This window comes from Galeopterus variegatus, unplaced genomic scaffold, assembly GCF_000696425.1.
Source record: "Galeopterus variegatus unplaced genomic scaffold, G_variegatus-3.0.2 Scaffold1162, whole genome shotgun sequence".
In the NCBI taxonomy this organism is placed as follows: domain Eukaryota; kingdom Metazoa; phylum Chordata; class Mammalia; order Dermoptera; family Cynocephalidae; genus Galeopterus; species Galeopterus variegatus.
In genome coordinates, this window is record NW_007727273.1 from 123,421 (window position 1) to 144,244 (window position 20,824).

Genomic DNA, 20,824 nt, shown 5'->3' on the forward strand with positions numbered 1-20,824 from the left:
TTCAAGACAATTTTTATGATATATTTTTTCTGGAGATTATGCATAAGAAAATCATGTTAGCCTCAAAGAAAGAAAACAACCCCAAATTATCTCTATCTTCTCTAATTTTTCTTTCCAAAGAAAAGGGAGACATGATTGTCAGAGTTAAATAAAACTATGAGGCAGTTTAGATGTTGAATGCTTCTGCCTTTTTGGAAATTTTACTATTCTAGCTAGAAATAAATTTCAGAAAATATGTAGTGTTCAAATAATGAACATTGATTTCAAGGAATCCTAAACTAATTGTTTGTTTGTGTGTGTGTGTGTGTGTGTGTGTGCACATGCTAATAGCTTTATAATCATTAGTTATATATTGTTTTGGTGACTGGGATATATGAGGGTACTTCAAAACGTTCATGGAAAGATTTGTATTATACTTTCATTCTATTTTTCCATGAACGTTTTGAAGTACCCTCATATTCCAAGTAAAACTAGCTTGTGAATTTCATCAATTATAATTTCCACAAAGCAGTGGTAAACATTTTGTTTTATAAAAACATAAGAAGACATCAATTGTAGCACAGTGAATAAGTGCCCAGGATCTGGCATTAAAACGCCAGTGTTCAAATCCTGACTCCAGAATTTACTATGCAATATGTTTTAACACAATTTATCTTTTACTCAACTTATCTTTTACTTCCTCAACTGTAAAATTGGGATTTTAATAATACCTACCTCAGAGATGTGTGGAGAGCGAATGAATTAACTTAAATAAAGAATGTAAAACTGTTATCTTAGCCCTATATGCTATTTCTCATTTCTAAATTCCTATAGCATTGAGTATATAATTTGACACTTGCTTATAAATTTACTTGCTTCAAATGTAATCTCTATAATTGATGTAAAAATACTTAATTTTTAAACATATGTTTATATCGCCTCTAAAACTATAGTTTGAATTCCTAAGAAACAGGAAACATAGCTTTTGATTTTTTAATTCCAAACTGCATTTAGCATAGCACTTTACTAATTTTGCAGATTTCTTGTTATTGAAAATTTGCTTTAATCTTGAGTTATAAGAACTAAATTAATATGGGAGTAGTTTTATCATACTATTAAATTGCTCTAAATGTGAATCTGAGCTGAATAGTTTAAATATAATTCTAAAACTCATGTAGAGCAATATAATTACTCCTTATAGAATAGATTATTCTTTATAGAAGAAGCAATAGAATCCACCAAAATTACAACAGTCATTTAGAATTTTGGTCTAATTCCAAGTTGTTATAATCAATATATGTACGAATTGGGAGAAGACAACACCATGGAGCATGCAGTGGATGGTCTTTTGTAATGACAACTAAGTACCAGGTGGACACCTCAGCTGCTGGCCCTGGCTGAGGATAAATAGCCTATGAATTACACTCACCGATAGAAGGTCTGTTCAAAATTGCTAAGAAGTTTTTGTTACTTCCAGTTTATTTTTTCCCATTTTTAAAATTGTTTCAGGGCTTCGAAGACTGCTTGGTATTTGATGAATTAATGGATAAATTCAATAACGATCTTAGTAAGTAAAATTTCTCAACCGAACCTGGACTAGCCCTGCTGACCGGTTGACTGTGGGCCTATTTCTGCTCTGCAAGGACCACAAACCCACGATGTGTATTCTCTGTTCAGAATTACAAATGTCTCTGTTAACGGCCTGTGCCGCTGTTGTCACCCATATCAAACAAAGAGCACCCAGGGAGGGAAACAGTTTCTTTAAGGTTTGTACGTGGAGGTCCCTGCAGTGACTCACACAAAAATAAAATTTCAGAGTATCAAAGCTTGGCTAAGATACGCTCCTTTCTCTCCTTTTTCAACCTAGGTGCTTTAGTCCATTTCTGTGGCTTATTACAGAATACATGACACTGGGTCATTTATAAGAAAATGAAATTTATTTCTTACAGTTTGGGAGACTGGGAAGTCCGAGGTCCAGGAAGCACATCTGGTGAGGGCCTGCTTCTTTGTGGGGACTCGCTATGCAGTGCTGTGGCCAATCAGGGAATCACATGGCGAGGGCTGAGGAAGAGCTTTTGTCATGTGTTCATTTGCTATCCTTGTAAAGCCACCAGTCCACTTCCCCATTAAACCATTAATTAACCCTGTGCTCAATGGGCATCAGGTAAAAAAAAAAATCCATTAACCCATTAATCCATTCATGGGGGTGTAGTCCACTTAAAGACTCCACTTTTCAAATACCATAGGCAGATTACCCACCTTCTTAACACTGTCACCGTGAGGATCAAACTTCTGTGAGTTTTGGGGGACATTCGAACCATACCACTAGGCAACACCGCCTGCCTGTATCCCCTTTAGCACACCCTCAGAAACATTCACAGACACTCCTGTGCTTTCTTGCCTTTTTGCCCTATCAAAGGTTGCATCTGATACTTCCATTTGCCTTTTGATTAAATTGATAAATTCAATATATTAACTTTACAAACATTGAAGTTTTAAGTTTTTATGCATAATTCTGGAATTAAGTGTGTACAAGTTTATGTATTTTATATATACTATAGATTATATATATTGAAGTGCATACATATAATATACATATTTTGAAGTACATATATATTATGTGCTTCAAAAAGTTGATGGAAGGATTCATATTATTTTCCAGTTCTATTTTTTCCATGAACTTTTCAAAGTACATATATATATACATGCACACACACAATTTATATACACGGAAGAAATTAAAAACAATAACATGAACTGGATAACTTTCCCTGCTCCCCAGCATAAGAAGCCTGGCATAAAGTAAGCTTATGGTAAATGTTTTTTATGGTATTATAGGAAAGTCACTAGACGCTGGTGCCTGAGTCTGTAAAGATCGTAAGTGTCCTGGGCACATTTCTTCGGTTTGCTCTCTTCTTTGCCATCATGTGATTGGTTTGCTCAGGATGACGGGGGTGGATGGTAGGTTTATGTATCAGAACCTACAGTCAACACTGGTTTTGGGTACTAGACAACAAAGACCAACCAGTAATAATCATGAAGAATAATCATGACTAACATAACTGAACATCTTTTTTTTTTTTTTGTCTTTTGTCTTTTTCCGTGTCCGGCAACAGATCGCAACCCTCAGTGTTGCCCCTGCACTGGACCAGGGACTGGCAACGGGACCGCAACCCTCAGTGTTGCTCCCGTGCCTCGCTCAGCCAGTGAGCGGGAACCGGTCTGTATGTGGGATCCGAACCCTCGGGCGGGAGCGCCGCCACGCTTCCCAAGCAGCGCACTATCCAGTGCGCCACCGGGCCGGCCCTAACTGAACATCTTATATATGTTGGGTATCTTGCTATTTTTAAATGCGTTGTCTCATTTGGTTTTCACAAGAAAATATGAGACAGAGTCACCATTCTTTTTTTTTTTTTTTCCTTTTTGTCTTTTTTCGTGACCGGCAACGGATCGCAAACCTCAGTGTCGCGCCCGTACTGGACTGGGACCGGCAACGGGATTGCAACCCTCGGTGTTGCACCCGCACCTCGCTCAGCCAGTGAGCGGGAACTGGTCTGTATGTGGGATCCGAACCCTCGGCGGGAGCGCCGCCGCACTTCCCAAGCGGTGCACTGTAGCAGTGCGCCACCGGGCCGGCCCCAGAGTCACCATTCTTGTCCCCATTTTACAACTGGGGAATTGAAGGTTAGAGATGGTTTAGTAACTTGCCCAAACTCATGTGGCTAAAAAGTGGTGAGGCTGGGACCTGAATCCGATTTTTCTGACTTTAGATATGTTGTCTCTAATAACTAGAGTTGTTTGGCTTTGTGAAAATAATACCAGTTAGTCATTCATTTCTCGAATATTCAATAATTGCTATCTACCAGGTTAAAATTTCAAACACGAATAAAACATGGAGCCTACTTCTAGGAGCTCAAAGAACAAGAGAGGTCATTTACAGTCATTTCCATGAACCATTTTCCATTTGTGAAATAAGGAAAATAATAGTTTTACTAATCAACAATTAGTAAGATGTAATACATAGTAACTTTAAGTTTTATGTAATCACAACAAGAAATCCTCTACGCGTATCGCTCAATAGTCAGATTGTTGGTCATACAGAATGGTTATCTGATGTTATAAAAGATCAGAGAGAACATCGGTAGTGAATATACCATTTAATTTGACCTGTGTAGAGTCCAGCAATTTTTATAGACTATTTTGGAAAGATGTATTATTACATTTCATTCTAGGTATGTGTCTCCCTGAATTCTCAAGATTTAGAATTCCAGATGACCATGCGATTTCAGACCTATCCATGTACAATTACATAGAGGTAAGTGAGAAGGTTTGGCTTCATTCCATGAGATGGTTCACTGATATTCTAACAAACGTTCTTTTCTTTTTCTTTGCTTCAGCCCCATTTCATGCATGTTGCATAAGAAGACTAGGTACAGACAAGAACACACACGCACGCATGCACACACACACACACACATATGCACACGTGCACAGAGCATTCCTTAAACATGGGCGGGCTGTGAGTATGTAACCAGGGACAAGGCCCACAAACATCATCTTTATCTACACATCACGGACATTTAAGAGGTAACAGAGATGACAAAATCTCTAATAATTCACAGGTTCAAATTTTAGACACTTAGTAGAGTTAGTAATATGCTATTTTAATGAAAATATAACTTTAAGATTTGTTAACATATTTAGAAAATCTAAGAAATGTTAAATGACCTTTCCACTCTTAACGTTATAACCTGCATATTTAGAGTAGCATTAAATATCCTTTGGTGCCTTATGCACTGAAAAAAATGTATTATGCCAAAGAAATTTATGATCAGAAAGATTAATACTTGGAAGAAAAACACATTAATTCCATTTTGAGCTAGTTGCATGAGAAGCTCATGACATGTTGTTGTTATGATAGTTTTTAAATAGTCAAATGAAATGACTTACAAGATAAATTTAAGGAAGAGAGTGACTAGCTGTTTTCCATTTCTCCTGGTGATGGAGAGAAATAAAGTGGACTTCATTTGAGTGAAGTCAGTTCTATGAGATACTAAGAGGCTTTATTAATATATCTTGCCTGAGCCTTTCAAAACAGAACAGCTACAACACAATATTTGTCCTGAATACGAACTTGGTCAAGACAGACATAGCTTTAAATAACTCCTTGTTGCCATAAACAATATGACAAACCAACCAAAAAGCAACAGAAATTAGTCAAATCCTTGGACTCACAGATTCAGTTGAACAAACCCTTTGTTGAAACAGAGTTCCTAAATTGACCCCTGAACAAAACAGTCTCACCTACCATGATCTGTGTGATCGCTGTACATTTTCATGGTAATGTCCTGTACTGTTGACATTTGCTAAGAGGCTTGACAATGACTCTTATGGAAATAAGAATTTACTTGACTACTTTGTGTTCAGGATTCTGGTGACTGGGAATGAGGAGTAATAATAAGTTGTACTAAGCAAACAGAGGTACATTTGTTAAAAATATTCTTTGACTCTTATATTATCGCAGATGCGAGCACATGTCAATTCAAGGTGGTTCATGTTTCAAAAGACCATTGAGAGATTTCTTCATGCCGTTATGCCATCTACGTTTATCCCTCTCTATTCCATGGTAAGGTCTGGATTTAACACTTTTCCTCACTTTAATCCTCTGTTTAGCCGTTAAAGAATATACAAAAATACTTTTTAAACTTCCCTACAGGTCACCTTTTCCAGAATAAGATACCACGAGGCAGTGCTGCGCTGGCGTTGGCAGAAAAAGGTTGGAACAGTTCACACTTAAAAAAAACCCAAAAGTGATGTGTTAGAGTGTCATAGTGTTGTGGTTATGTTTACTTTGGGCAAATACAGAAATGATGGGACAGACACCAAATGTTTGCCCTTCAAGTAAAAAATGTCCTGAGTACACAGATGGCAGGAGCCTACTGAACATTCCAAAGAAGGGACAAAGAAAGGGAGTTTTTGAAGGGAAGAAATTGAAAGAAAAAACAACTGATGCTAATATTTCTCAACTTTTTACTTTATTTTGGCAATGTGAATCATTCTTGACTTTTGTTTTGTGCAATCTGTGTATGGCTCCAATTTGTAAAATTGAACAGAGCTGGCTCACTTATAAAACAATACCTAATTTCGATGTAATGCTACGATACATTCATTTTGGGCAGTTGACCCAGAGATGCCATTAAATGGAATTCAGATTCCTCATCTTCCACTTTGGGAATTTTACAACTTCATTCATTCAACAAATAGTTTTATTTAGTGCATAGACATTGAGCTGGGCATGTTAATGAACAAGACAAGGTCCCTACCCCTCATGTAGCTCAGGGGACAACTGCACTGGAGAGGGATGCACTGTCCGTGGGGACAGTGGCCAGGACAGGTGAAGGCTGAAGAAGCAGGAGGCAGCACATCTGTGTGAGAGTGGCCAGAGTGGAACTGGAGAGGTAAGCTGGGCCTTAAGCATCTTGCATATTACCTGGAGAGAAACAGGGAGACTAAAGGAGGCTAATAGATGTGGGTCTGCATTTTCTTTTTCTTTTTTTTAATTTATTCATTTTTTTTATGAGAAGAGGAGATGCTGGAATATTTATTTTTCCATTTGAAGAGATCCACAGAGACAGAAATTTTTATAGCTTGAAGTTCCAGAAAAAGTGCAAACACTGACACCTGGTCCTGAGCACATGTTGACTTTGATGACTGCCCCACCTTCCTGGTCAAGAACTGGACCTGTCTTGTTGGAATACTGGAGCTAGAGTCTTAGATCTAGTGGGGAAATTAAAGCCATGGATGCCAGTAGGTTTGCTTGATCAGCTCCTCAGCTGTTGAATCCAGCCAAGGGAATGCCTCTTCTAGACTAAGTCAGTTTCTGAGGCTGGAAAGTCCAAAGTCCATCTGGTGGTGGCGACAGTGACCCAGGGGCCTCACATTGCAAGACAGCAGAAGCAGAGAGAACAGAGAGATCGTGGGTCTGGATTTTAGAAAGCTTACTTTACTGTGTGGAAGGAATCAGGATTTATCCATACAAAGATGAGTAATACAGGGTCCCTGCCCTCCAGGAGCTAGAAGTCTAAAAGGGGCAAGAGACAGTGGCGGCCAGTTAGAGAATGCAGTGATAGAAGCAGACCAGGTGGTCAGGGGTGCACCTGACCAGAATGAGCCCCAGGCAGTGGTCTTTGCACTGGGGGTGTTTAAAGTCTTTGGGTGACTATCTTCTCAGTCATAGGGGCCACCAGGCTCACCTGGAGACTTGGTGCGACATCTGAGAAGTGACTGAATTGTTAGTGGCCTTGGCACAGTATGCTTCTAAGACAGAATTTCCAGCTGCTTTTCTAAGCTGCAGGGTCTTTTTATGGCTGTACAAAGGCTGACTGCTGAGAATTTCTCATACAAACACCTAGGTTCAGGAGGTTCCTTGGAGAGAGGGAGAAGGGATGTTCCCAATTCTTGACCTTATCTTGACTTCATCAAGTCTTTACCTACTGGTCATACAATGAAATTGCTGTTTCAGGTTAAAGACCAAAGAGAAAAGTGTATACTCCTTTGTTGATTAAGAATGAAGTCTATTTCATGATTTTAATCTCTGGACAAAGGAAATGAAAGTTCTTGCTGTCTTTACAGGTGATAAACAAAGGACTCTGTTTCTTTGGCTCACTGATGGCCATCGGTAGCACCTATCTGCTTGTGCACTACATGTCACTGAGACCTCTAGGTGATTTAAGAAGACTGTGGATCTGGATCACTCACTTCCAGAATACAGGCCATGTTTCCCTGCAGACTCCATGGAATCACTAGAAAAACTTCTCCGTTTTGTTAGCAGATGATATAAAGGTTCTGAGGTAGCAAATGCCTGATTTCTCTGTGAACAAAATTAAGGATCAAAAACATGTTTCCATCATCATTTAATTTCACTAATGGAAGATAGTTGTCAGCTTAGAATTAAATTCAATGAAGAATTTCTCTGTGTGTTAATTGCAATTATGGGGGGGGGGGGAATCCCATTTTTTAGGTTGCAACACACAGCTTCCCCAGCATATCATGCATGCTCAGGTTGGGTTGTTCTAAGTCTAACAACAGTGCAATGGCTAAGATCTCTTTCACTTCTCAAAAAGTAAGGCCCCAAGACACTGATCACGATTTTCCTTTAAAGGACATAACAGCACTCACAATAGGATTGACTCAGCACCTGGAACTAGAAATCTCAACTTGTCTAACATGTTAATCACACTTTTCATTACCTGAATGAAACTTATCTAACCACAGCACTCAGATTCAAACCAGAAGTGTAAATAAAGAATTCAGAGGAGTTCCAGATAGTTACAAAATGAATCCATTCTATTTCTCGGTCTTCAAATGGCTATATTCCCTTCCAAAAACAAGAAAAGGGAGTCTGTTAATGCCATGCTAAGTGAAAGATAGAAAAGGGTTTTATTCATAAATTAAATATCTATATATACAAGACAGTGGAAAGAAGACAAGGAAGACAGCTTTTATAGAAATATGAGTCATATTTTATTAGATTTCACACCCTCAGAAACAATGTAGTGACTTACTCTTGAACAACATACTCTGGCAGAACCAGCAATAAACTTGATTTTTATAAGTACATTTACTGAAAACATTTTCTTTGGTTTTTCCTTCTTCAATAGGCTGACTGAGTCATTTAGAAATCCTTCGAACATGATCAATTATGAAGATGCAAAACTAGGAGGAGGGTCCTCTAAGAAATAAAAATTAAGCAATAAAATAAAATATTCAGTGTTTCTTTTCTATATTGTCAAAGAAATCCTTGAGTTTAATAACTCATGTTTAGTTTGTAGGGGACGGAAATTTTTTTTTTTTTCCTTTTACCCATCTTAGGTTCATTGGCTGGGGCCCCTATAACAAAAGACATTAACAAAAGAAAAACGAACAAAAGCTTTTAATGTGTATATATTACAAGGGAGATACCCAGGAAATGAATAATTCTCCAAGGGCAAGCGTAGAATTTCCTGGCATCTTCGACCCAGAAGAGTGAATTTTTAGAGAAATGATAAGACATAGGAAAAAGCCTTTGAGGCTCTAGTGGCAGCAAATTCTAGGAAGGCAAGTAAATGGGAGTTTGTTACGTAGATTGCTCTGGTGCAGTCTCCAGGATGACAAAAGTCTAGAGTTGTCTCTGGCGATCAACCTTGTTCTTCCTGGTAGAAAGTGGAGCAGGACACTTCTGTAAATTCATGTCCTGCTTTCAGGCAAATGGGGGAGGGCACAGAGTTTTCTTGTATCTGCTTCTTCTCAGTTGCCTTCAGCTCAAAATAATCTTTAGGCCAAAGGGGCATATTTAGGGGTAGCATATTCTGGTCTCCTACAAGACTAAACAATGATGCATGGAAAAATGGCTTCTTCACTAACACTGATGATCAATTATCCAGTGGGCTGATTGATGAGCAATGAAGATTAATTAATACATTTTATGAATATTCTTCTACACCCATTCCATCCCCTTTCAAATGTAAGTTTACTTGGAATTCCTTTTCTCAATCCAGAACTCTTGGCCAAACTGTGGGAAATTATTAAAAGGAAAGGATAATCCTCCCACAGTTATGTTTGAAATGAAATATATGGAGATACTGATCGACCGTCAACCTCATCTTCACCATGTACATCCTCACTATTGTATAATTAACTATATACCATAATTACCTGAAATTAATCATTCTATTCTCTTTGCTATGATGCTTCTTAGCAGTGTCTTCTAGAGCTTGCTGAGTAGCATGTTAATCTGAAGCTCCTTTTTATCATAATAGACATATACAACAGTCTTTTGTTTAAATAAAGTCAGGGGATTGATTTTTCTTTTTTATCATAGTATTATCTCCTTGATAAATTTGATTTGGTCAAACATATGGCATGACACTGAGTAGTATCCAATACTACAGAAAATTCAAGATTTTCTAGCTATTTCACTCATGTGCATGAGGCAAGGTTATTTTTACAACACAATATTTTTAAGAAAAATGTATTATGTGCCTTGGAAAATATAGTCATTTAAAAAATATATTTGAAATGAAAATTCCCAACATGTTAGAAGATGATGTTTCCAGATGTCCACCTTGTGCCACAAATAGTTTTTCATTATGTAAAGCACCTGTTAAATTAAAAGAATTCATCTTGCTCAATGGTTTCCTGACGCCAGAGAGCATATGGTCATTTCAGACTTCCTGCTGGGTCATAAAAGTTCTGTTGATATACACAGAATGGGGATTTCAGAACAGTCCTTATCATAGAAGTCCAAAAGGGGTGTCCAATTTAAGGCTCCATCTTTCATTACTATAACTCATTACGATAAAGGACGAACTTGGATTACATCAACCTTGGACCCATTGGTTTTGTTACTGTCCTCAACTGATAGTGATTCATCACTGGTGATGATAAAAATGATGGAAGAAGAGTTAAAAGTCACTTTTTTCTTTGGCCTGTCCCCGTCTTTCTGTGACATCACAATGGGTCTGATCTGCATTTCACTCCCCTCTGCTGGTAGGTCTTTAGCAGGCCGCTGGCATCTCAGCAGTCGGAAACATAGAAGCTGTAAAAGAGATCTTCGAAACTGGGCAGAGAGAAAATAAAGTTAAATATTAAGTAAAAGTATGGCCTTTAATCTGGATTAACATTCAGGAAAATTAGTTGAGCTTAACTTGGGTTGTTTTTTGTTTGTTAGCTGATGTGGGTATGGGTTTACGTGATAATACTCAGGTCTACTTAAGTCACCCTGGAGTTTTATGGTTTTTATTTATGGCAATTCACAATTTATTAGACAGACCACAGAGGACTATTTCAATACCTTGTAATCTTCATAGCTTCAATTTGTAGTCACCTTCTATGAGGGCAGCTAGATCTGTTCCTTGGAGGAATTTTGAACATTAATTTGTCCACAAATATTCAGTGAGTACTTAGGAGGTGACAGCCACTGTGGTGGATTTTAGAGATATGGTAAGCAACAAAGACAGACGAGGCCCTTTCTAGCAAAGTTTACAGTGTGGTATACTCACTATGTTCCTTTAAGTAGAGAATTTTTTTCTGTCAAGATTACTAACCAGGTGGGGGAAAAATACTACAGCAGGGAGGGCTAATGTCACTAAGACCCACAATTCTTCAATGTGTCCAGGCTGAAGTATACTTCTCAGCCCCCTTTCAGAAGCTTATCTCTTCTCCTTCTACCAAAACCTTCAATGCTGAAGTCTGACAATGGTAACATCATAAAATGGAAGGAACCTACATTCCTAAATGACTGCACAGGCCAGATCCCATCTCCACCCCCAAATGCTTAGACTGTGGACTCTGACCCGAGTGAGCAATAGACACTTTCTGTGCTAATCCACTGAAATCTTGGGCTTGTTTGTTACAATAGTGGGTCTATCATGACCGATAAAACACACAAATAAAAAGCTAATGTAATTGTTATCCCCTTTGTTTATAGCAAAATAAAAGTTTAATACGTGCGCTTTCCCAGATCAAGAAATATCAGTAAAACATATAATAAATAGATGTATTGATTTTTGTCTTCTTTGATCCCCAGTTACATGCAAATTACTATTTAGTTTATACTCACATTTTCAAATATTTGTTTCAGACTTTATTCACCAAACCATTGTTTGGTATTGTTAAGTGCTAAAGATACAGTATTATAAAGGCTAAATAGAGTATGTATGTCAAAAAATGTTTTTTCAATGGCCAGTGTGTGCGGGCGACACCAAGCCAGGGGTTACAATCCCCTTACCGGTCACAAAAAAAAAAGTTTTTTCATATAAATGGTAAACTTCGAGGAAAAGGATCATTGTCTTATTTATTTATTTGTTTCCGTTTGTTTGTTAATTGTATCTTTTAGACTTCCTGCTTAAAGTGTGCTCCCAGGAGCCAGAAAATCTAGGACCATGTGGGAGCTTGTTAGAAATGCAGAATATTGGGCATCAGAATTTGCATTTATTTTTTACAGGATTTCCAGGTGTGGTGTAAGCACATTAAAGTTTTAGAAGCACTTATTTATAGCCCATGGGATGAGAGAGAGGATGCAACATAGAATTGTTAGTGAATGTATTTAAAATTTGTCTATTGAGGTAGTGGTCCTTAAAGTATTTTACACTCCTACGGAAAATTAATTAAAGTTATAATCCATCTCACTAGAAAAATTCACATGTGCACATACTCAAAAAGATTTTGTAAACAATTTCAAGAGTTTCAATGGCTCTCCTGAGGCCAATTCAAGGAATTCTTAGTTTCTAAGGATTCCAAGTTTAAAATCTCAGGGTTAAAGGAAATAAACAAATAGAAGGCACCAAGAAAGGGAGAGAAAGACCATCGGTAAAAGGAAAGTGAAGTCACGTGAGAGCGAGCTTATGAAGACGGTAAGCCAACAATATTCAAAGAAAAGGAAAGGTGTAAGAAGAGAGATGGAGATTTAGTGCTGAACGTGGTAAGGTCTATATAAAAGTGTCCTCTTTCTCCAAATTCTTGAGCATTAGAAGTCAGAGCAAATATTATTGCCTGTTATTATCATGACCCGTTACATTTTAAATTGCAGTAATTATATTCTTAATTTTTACATTCTCCGATCTTTAAACTTTGTAACTTAGAGGCTCAGGTTTATATTAACTATATTGAGGGCTCTCATAGCCATGACTGACAGCCACCAAGTCAAAACCTTTCTACTAGAAACAGATAATGAGTTTCCCAACAGACCTAAAGTAAATTTCCTGAGCCAAATAAATCATGAACAGACACTGGCTGTGGCATGTGTATAACAACCCAGACCAATTGCTGAAATATCTATAACCCCAAGTGAGGAATTCTAAGCACTGGATTAGGGGATTCAAGCAAACCAGGTTCAAATCATGGTTCCAACATTTTCAGTGTTAGGCAAATTATTTAACTTCTCTGAAGCTATTTCATAATCCACAAATAAAATAAGGGCCTATTTCGTGGAGTTTTTTAAAGATAATAGGTGTAACCTGTTTAATACAGTAAGAATTTTAAATATATGCTTAGTTTTGTAGCTGTTATTATTACTAGGCATAAAATATTTTCTGATTAATTAAATATTAATTTTAATCAAACATTACCTAACAAGTATGAACCTCTATTCGTAGGTTATTATTTTCTTTGGAAATATTCTGTTTCTTTCTGAACCCTTTACTTTCCTATACAATTCTTGATTGAGGTTTTTATCATTGAAACTGCTCTTAATCACCTCTATAAAAGTATTTTATTTTCCAATCCCACCACTAGGGTGCGAGCATTCAGTTAATTGCAAAGCTTACCTTTCTGATCATGAAGATATAAATAACTGGATTGTACACAGTGCTTGATTTAGCAAAGAAATACGAAACAATAGACATTGTTGGAGTTACCAGATGTCCAGAACCATTAACCACCAAGAAACAGATCACAATATAAGGCGTCCAACAGACCAGAAAGGTGAATATCATAAAAAAGCACATTTTGGCCACTTTCTTTTCATATCTTAAAATCTTGATCACTTGAGTTGTCTGAAGATCTTCAACACAACGAAGCTGTAGAAAGGAGAAAAAGGAAGGGGTTGAAAATGAAAGAACGTTTCTTTCCATTGTTTTTATAACAGATACTCAGACACCATTCGTGGCCCTGCCTTAATGGAAAAAGAACTGAATGGAACTTGAGACACTGACTTTTGATCCAAGACCTGCAGCTGGGCCCAGCTGTAATCTCTCTGGGCCTTGGTCTCCTCACCTGCAACATATTATAGTTGTAACATGTTATGGTAGCATCTTAGATCCTTTAATGGTTTTTAATGCTTTTCTGATTTACTTAATAAGAAGAAAGTGAATTTTTTTGCCTAAGCCTTCAAGGCACTTTAAGATAGCCCAAAGCTGTCATGATAAAATGCAAACAATTAATGCAAACAATTTTTCCATGATCCTGGAAACTCTTTTATCTAGAGCATTAATCCTCAAGTTCTCAAGCCAGGCAGCAAACCCTCGTCATGTCAGGAGTTCCTCAAGGTTAGGCCTGTAGCTGGTCTTCACGAGGACTTAATCTCCAAATGAATTCTTGCTGGAAACTGCTGTGTCTTTCAATTCACTGTGGGATTTGATGAGAGGGAATCTGTGGTTGGTTTCATCAGGGGCTCATTTGTAGAGGACAGTACTTTATAAAACCTAGGGAGTCCACTTCTCTAAAATCAGGATATCCACTCCTAGTTTGTCCCTATTAAAGGTATTGAGAAATAACGATCTACATTCTGAAGGTTCTTCGAGTTTCTTGGATAAAAGATTCTTTAGATGTTTCTCCTGTAATTATTATAAACATGTTGTTAAGGTGAGGGAAAGAATATTCCTGCACACCAAAACTATGTTCTTAAATAAAAACTAAAATTTCTGATCATTGCAAGATGTCATAAGAATTTTGTGACAAAAAAAGATGCCTTATGTATTGATTAAAAAGAGTTATCTGCCATATTGTTGGTACTTAGTATTGATAATTTCAAACTGGGAAATTTATTGCATTTCAATGAACTCTAAGTGTAACTTTTTGTTCTAGAATTATCATAAAAATTAAGGGAAAATTGTCCGAAGAAGTCGTTTAGGACATGTGCTTATGGTATCCAAAAATAAATTTGAATTGATATTCCTAAATTATTGATACCACCTAAAATTATATTTAATAAACTATACTCTTATTTAAATCATGGATTCGGATTCACAAAGAACAGAGAAAAACATGGAAAATTAGAATGGTCAATTGTTTAACAGAGAATGTGGGGGGGCAAGTGGGTATTAATCTTTTGATACTATTGTTATCTATGTGTGCAATTCTATTTTTTAAAAAAACCATTTAATTTAATGTGATAAGACATTATTCTATTTTCAGAACATTATTTTTGGGGGAGTGGGTTCTCCTAGAGGTTATAGTTAAAAGGTTATACCAGGTTCCGGTAAAAGCTCTAGATTTGAAATTAGAAGATCTGGGTTCATATCCCAGATTCACCACTTTTGCTCCCAACATGATCATGAGCAAGTTGATTCCTTTCTCTAAGAATGAAGATGAAAGGAGGTTAAGATGATAACCTCTTAGAATTAACAGAACCTGGCTGGGTTCTAGTGCCACGTGTATGACTTTGTGGGTTATTTTCAAGAATAAATATTTATTCACATTTGAAACTAACATACTTATATCCATATGTACTTTTATGATACTATAGGATATTTGGAATCATGACTTTGACTTTTCGGAGTTTTACTAAACTAGTAGTCCAACCACATGTCAAGTATCTGCCTTCTGAGCCCCCACGATCCAGGTCCAACAGCTGTGTCTGTACCACTCTCTGGGCAAGTCGGCCCCCGTCCTGTCTCACCATTTACCAAAGCAGAGTGATCATTGATCACCTTGGAATTATATGTCTGCTGGAGAAGTCAGATTTAGCAAATGCTGACCTATACTTCCCCAGTTGGTATAAGAAGATCCCAACCAGTGTTGCAGATCATTTGGGTTTGTGTATGTGAAGTTTCCATGATTGTTTTTCATTTCTCTCTTTTTAGCTTGTTTTATCACTCTCTATGCCTTCCCTCTGCTCATTAAGCATTTTCCAAATAAAGGGCTCTGCTTCAAGTCTCATCCCCTTTATTGAATCATTTGAGGATATTTTTCAAAATCACTATGCATGAAGCAAGAGCACATGCACAAAACTGTCCCTAAAGAATGAGCCACTTAAGACAAATTCTCCAGAATTCCCTCTAAAAATGTTCTCTGCTCATATAAAGGGCTGATGCTTAGTGCTTACTGATCCAGACAACTGTGGATCACCAGAATTCACTGAGTCCGTATTCTCAAGTGAGTAGCTATGTCTCCATCACTGTTGCGAGTCACCCTCCTCTGAATGAGGAAATAGAGGCAAATTACTTGCACTGGAGTTCTCTTGAGGTGATAGCTCAGTCTTTTCACACTTTCACTGTGTCCCCTTTCTGTGCCCTCTGCTTGTAACTCGTCCCCCAAATAGTCACGGATCACCTGTTCTGGCTACAGATGAAAAAAATAAGTAAGACTTGGTCTCTGATCTTGAGGAATTTGCTATTTGGTGAGGGTGGCTGGCACATGAACAGACTGCTTCAGTAGGTGACCATGAGGGAGGTGACCAGAGAGGGCTGTGGGAGTAGACGGGATGGGTGACCAATTCTGAGGGTGGGTTACAGCAAGAAAATCCTGACCTCAGCCTTCTGCAGTGACGAGGAGTGAGCCAAGTAAGTAGGGATAGAATGGTCCAGAGGAAGTAAGCACACTAAGGCAAAGAGGCAAAAAGACACATGACACATGACACGTTCTGGGAACAAGAGATATTGCAGTTGGCTGGAGCCTGAGGTGTCAGGAGGGGAGTGTCAAGAAATGAGGCTGGATGGGTAGACAGGAAGTGCCACCCAGGACCTGCCAACTTCATCCAGGGGCTTTATTTTTAATCCTGAAGACGATGAAACCTCTGAAGGTAATATCAGAACAATCCTCTGGTAGCAGTGAGCACAGAGTGGATTAGAGGAAATTGAGAATAAAGAAAGGACAACTAAGGTCCTTTGAAACTGAGTCTATGGCAGTGGGAGAGGGAAAAAACAGCTACAGGAAAAATATTTAAGTGGAATAGGTAAGAATTGATCATTAGTTGAGTGTAGGGGGAAGACACAGATGAAGAACAGCCAAAAATTACTCCCTAACTTCTGGCTGAGGCAGCCAGGCAGAATGAGCATTCATGAGAAAGATGACGGAGCAGTAGCAGCTTTGGGGGTAAGATGACAAATTAATCTCCATGTATGTTGAATGTGACGAGTCTGTGGACCACCCAAGTGGAGGTGTTCAATAGGCAATTGACTGTGAGGATCTGATAGAGGTCAGAAGACAGACCTGGATTGCAACTAGAGATTTCAAGTCATCAAGCTTTCGTTGGAAGGAGAAATCCCAGCAGTATGTGAGAGCGCCCAGTGCCAGCGTGGAGCGTGAGATAAGCGCCAAGCTCGAAGGCTGGGGAAGCCCAAGGAAGGAAGACACGCCTTTGAAGGAGACCTAAGAATGAGGCAGAGAGTTAGCAATAAAGACAGCAGAGGATGGGGTCCTAGAATCAATGGGAGGAGAAAGTCAGAAGAAAGTGGAAGTCGTCAACAGCCCCAAATGCCACAGATACCAGATAAAAACAGAAACACAAATGCGTCTACTGGATCTAACATCTGGGCGATCATCAAAGACTGTGCATGAGGACTGTTTCAGTGGAAATGTGGTAGAGCAAGGAGGCAGCCGTTTGCGATGGGTTGGGGAATAAATGCTAGATGAATTTACTCAACTACGATCTCCTTGAACTATGACAAACGTATTTCTCACAGTTCTGGGGGCTGAGAAGTCCAAGATCAAAGTGCTGCCAGGGAGATTTCAGTGTGAGGCTCTTCTCTTCGCTCCTCTCTCACTGTGTGCTCCCACACCCTCTTCTTTATGCACATGTTGGAGGGGGGCGAGCATGAGCACACTAGCTCTCTGGTATCTCTTCTTATAAGGACACTAATCCCATCAGACCAGAGTCCACACTCATGACCTCATCTAACCCTGATCACCTCCCAAAGGCCCCAGTCTCCAAATATCATCATATTGGGGGTAAGGGCTTCAACACAGGAATTTGGTACAGACACAAACGTTCAGTCCATGTCAGTAAGCAATTGGTACAGTTTAGATGTGCACTAAATATTGGCTAAATGAATGTTTACTGAGTGACAATATGGCATCAAAAGCCACCAATGGTTCTTTGAGTTAGCGGTGACAAGGAGAGAAATCAAGCAACAGTTAGAGGGAGCTGAGAGCAGATTTTGCTTTTGTTTTAAATTAGCATGGACACGTGCTAAAGGGAAAGAACCAAGAGTAAGGGAGTAAGAAAGAGACTGAAGATATAAATGGAAGAGAATATTATTATACTCGAGAGGGGTGTCTGGGGCAGAGAATTGGGGGGAGGGACTATAGGGCGGACAATCAGAATATAGGATAAGCTTGGTCCGAAGAGACCGCTCCTGTCATCTGTAACTGAGGAGAGAGGTCTAAGAATCAGTGCAGACACAGGCTTGTACATAGGGAGGCAGGGAGTTGAGAAAGTTCCTGATAATGGCTTGATTTTTGCCCACTAGGTAAGAAGCATGATTGTTTGATAAGGATGGGCGGATAATAGGGCAGGTATTCAAATGAGAGCTGAGGACTTGCGACAGCTATGGTGTGGACAGAACGGACATATAGGGACACAAAGATTGCTGGACGGGGCTGGGAGGACATTGGAATATGGACTCGTGTGGTTTTTCTTCCAGCTCCTCTTTGCAGCTTGACTTTGGGCATGGAGGAGACAGATAGTTGGATTCATATAGGGATTTTTTTTTTCTTTCAACATAATGGGTGTGTGTAAAGAAAGTAGGAACACAGAAGGTGAGGGCAAAGAGTCACGATGTACACTGATACATGTGGTTAAGTTTGATTAAAAACAAAAGGTGAACTCTAGAGGGATCTGACAGTGAGCAGGAGACAGGGACTTCTGAGGACAGCAGAGAACAGATGAGAAGGCAGAGGCGGTGAGAGAGGAGGAAAAACACGATGGCTGAGGCTGGAGACTGGGGTCTGGAGTGCGACCCAGCTCTGCTGGTTCAAGCATCTTTCTTGCTGATGCTCATTGTGAAATGATTGTGGTCAGCTCTTGTCCTTTATGACTCTAACGTGATTTCCAGACAAAACACCTGTGCCACTCTCTAGCAGTGGGTTCATGTGACCTTTAAATAGGTAAAATTATGGGAAGTGTGGAACTCCCTTTTTTAAGAGGTCTTAAATTCTAAGAATGCTAGATAATGTAGGGTTTTTGTTGTTGATTTTGTCTGTCCAGAACCCCTTTCCTTCCTTCTTTTGGTTTAGAGAGAGTGGTGTAGAGAGAGTAAATGTAATTCCTCATCGATCTTGTCAGAGAGTGACTGATAATACAAAATGTTACCAAGTGGAAATTCCACTGGAGCTGCTCCAGCTCAACTACTGATCACGTGGAAGAGCTTGATTCTTTTCTAGGAAAACGTTTCCACCCTAAACAAAAGTCTGAAAGCACAAGCAACAAAAGAAAAAATAAACAAATGGGATTATATCAAACTAAAAAGCTTTCTGCACAGCAAAGGAACAATCAGCAGAGTGAAATGACAACCTACAGAGTGGGTGAAAATTTTTGCAAACTATGCATCTTACAAGGGATTAATATCCAGAATATACAAGGAACTCAAGCAATTACACAGTAAAAAATAAAACAAAACAAATAACCCAATTAAAAAAAATGCAAAGAAGCTGAATAGACATTTTTCAAAGGAAGACATACAAATGGCCAACAGGTACATGAAAAAATGTTCAACATCACTAATAATCAAGGAAATGCAAATTAAAACCACAGTGAGATACCACCTCACCCCAGTTAGACTGGCTATTATAAAAAAGATGGTGAATAACAAATGCTGGCGAGGATATGGAGAGAAGGGAACACTCCTACACTATTGGTGGGACTGTAAATTAGTACAACCACTATGGAAAACAGTATGGAGGTTTCTCAAACGACTATAGATAGATCTTCCATATGATCCAGCAATCCCTTTTCTGGGTATATATCCAGAGGAATGGAAATCATCATGTTGAAGAGATACCTGCACTCCCATGTTCATCGCAGCTCTCTTGAGCCAAGACATGGAACCAACCTAAATGTCCATCGATGGATGACTGGATAAGGAAACTGTGGTTTATATACACCATGGAATACTACTCTGCCATAAAAAAGAATGAAATTCTCCCATTTGCAACAACATGGATAAACTTGTGTTGAGTGAAATAAGCAAAGCACAGAGAGAAAAATACCACACGTGCTCACTCATAAGTGGGAGCTAAGAGAGAAAGAAGGAAAGAAAGACCACAGTGGTGCATTGGACTTGCAGAGGGAGAGAACACACCTAGGGATACAAAGTGGAGTGGGGGAAAGGGGGAGGGAGAGGGAGATCGGGATTAATTGGTGGGGGACATGGTGTATAATCACAATTTGTGGTAATGGGCATGCTGCCTGTATTGATCTGGCCATCACATCTTGGGCATGAGTGGTGATGGTCAGCTTTGTACCCCATGAATATTCATAACCAATTAAAAAAAAGTTTCCACACTGGACTTGGGTTGGGAGAGGGGCATTTGTAGTCTGCAACTCACCATTCGAACGGAATACAGAATATGGCCGTAGCAATGGGCTATGACGCCCACGGGCACCACCAGGCAGCCGAGAAACAAGAAGAGCACAAAGGAGGAATCATTGGCATTCTTGGATTTCCAGTCGACTGTGCAGCCTAGGCCGTGGATGTCCAGGATGTACCTGTTCCAGCCCAGGAGAGGTGCTCCTGCCCATGCCAGTGAATAGAGCCAGATGTAGGTGATGGCCCTCCAGGCCCAGGAAAAATTGATCACTCTGGCATGGACCACGCGAATATACCGTTCATAGGCCAGCACGGTTAGGGTGGCAATGGAAACAATCCCTGCAAGAAGAGAAAGTGGAAAAGTAGTGCATGGTGTGGGCAGGACCAGACCTAAGACGGGAAATTCCTTCTCCACTGGAAACTCCTTAACAGAGTACCTGAGACCCATGGGGTGCCATCAAGCTAAAAGATCTAAGAGTAACTATGCCCCATAGTCCCCAGGAAATTCAACTGGAAACTTATTTACCATAAAAGACAACACAGAATAGAAGGTGGCATGCAGATCATGGGATAAAAACAGAAGTCCTGAAATCAACTCCACCCCAATGAGGCAGTTATCG

The 20,824-nt window shown here is 39.1% G+C and overlaps 2 protein-coding genes across 3 annotated transcripts in view; one reads left to right on the forward strand and one right to left on the reverse strand.

The window, feature by feature from the left end:
• Positions 1 to 7,946, forward strand: part of KMO (kynurenine 3-monooxygenase (kynurenine 3-hydroxylase)) — a 46,465-nt gene extending 38,519 nt beyond the window's left edge. Inside the window, exons 11-15 of the mRNA XM_008575255.1 lie at positions 1,489 to 1,546; positions 4,212 to 4,294; positions 5,504 to 5,605; positions 5,696 to 5,755; positions 7,612 to 7,946. Coding sequence (XP_008573477.1) covers positions 1,489 to 1,546; positions 4,212 to 4,294; positions 5,504 to 5,605; positions 5,696 to 5,755; positions 7,612 to 7,785 — 477 coding nt within the window. The 3' untranslated portion in view covers positions 7,786 to 7,946. The remainder of the gene's footprint in view (positions 1 to 1,488; positions 1,547 to 4,211; positions 4,295 to 5,503; positions 5,606 to 5,695; positions 5,756 to 7,611) is intronic.
• Positions 7,947 to 8,478: 532 nt separating this feature from the next.
• Positions 8,479 to 20,544, reverse strand: OPN3 (opsin 3). Of its 2 annotated transcripts, XM_008575258.1 has the most exons (4): positions 20,224 to 20,533; positions 16,888 to 17,046; positions 13,284 to 13,535; positions 8,479 to 10,576 (listed from the first exon to the last, which is right to left on the reverse strand). In XM_008575258.1, the coding sequence occupies exons 1-4, from the start codon at positions 20,224 to 20,226 to the stop codon at positions 10,310 to 10,312; spliced, it is 681 nt and encodes a 226-aa protein (XP_008573480.1). In that variant the 5' UTR covers positions 20,227 to 20,533; the 3' UTR covers positions 8,479 to 10,309. The 2 variants fall into 2 exon arrangements, with proteins under 2 accessions (XP_008573480.1, XP_008573479.1); XM_008575257.1 differs by lacking the exon at positions 16,888 to 17,046 and having other exon boundaries at positions 20,224 to 20,544.
• Between the last annotated feature and the right edge of the window lie 280 nt (positions 20,545 to 20,824).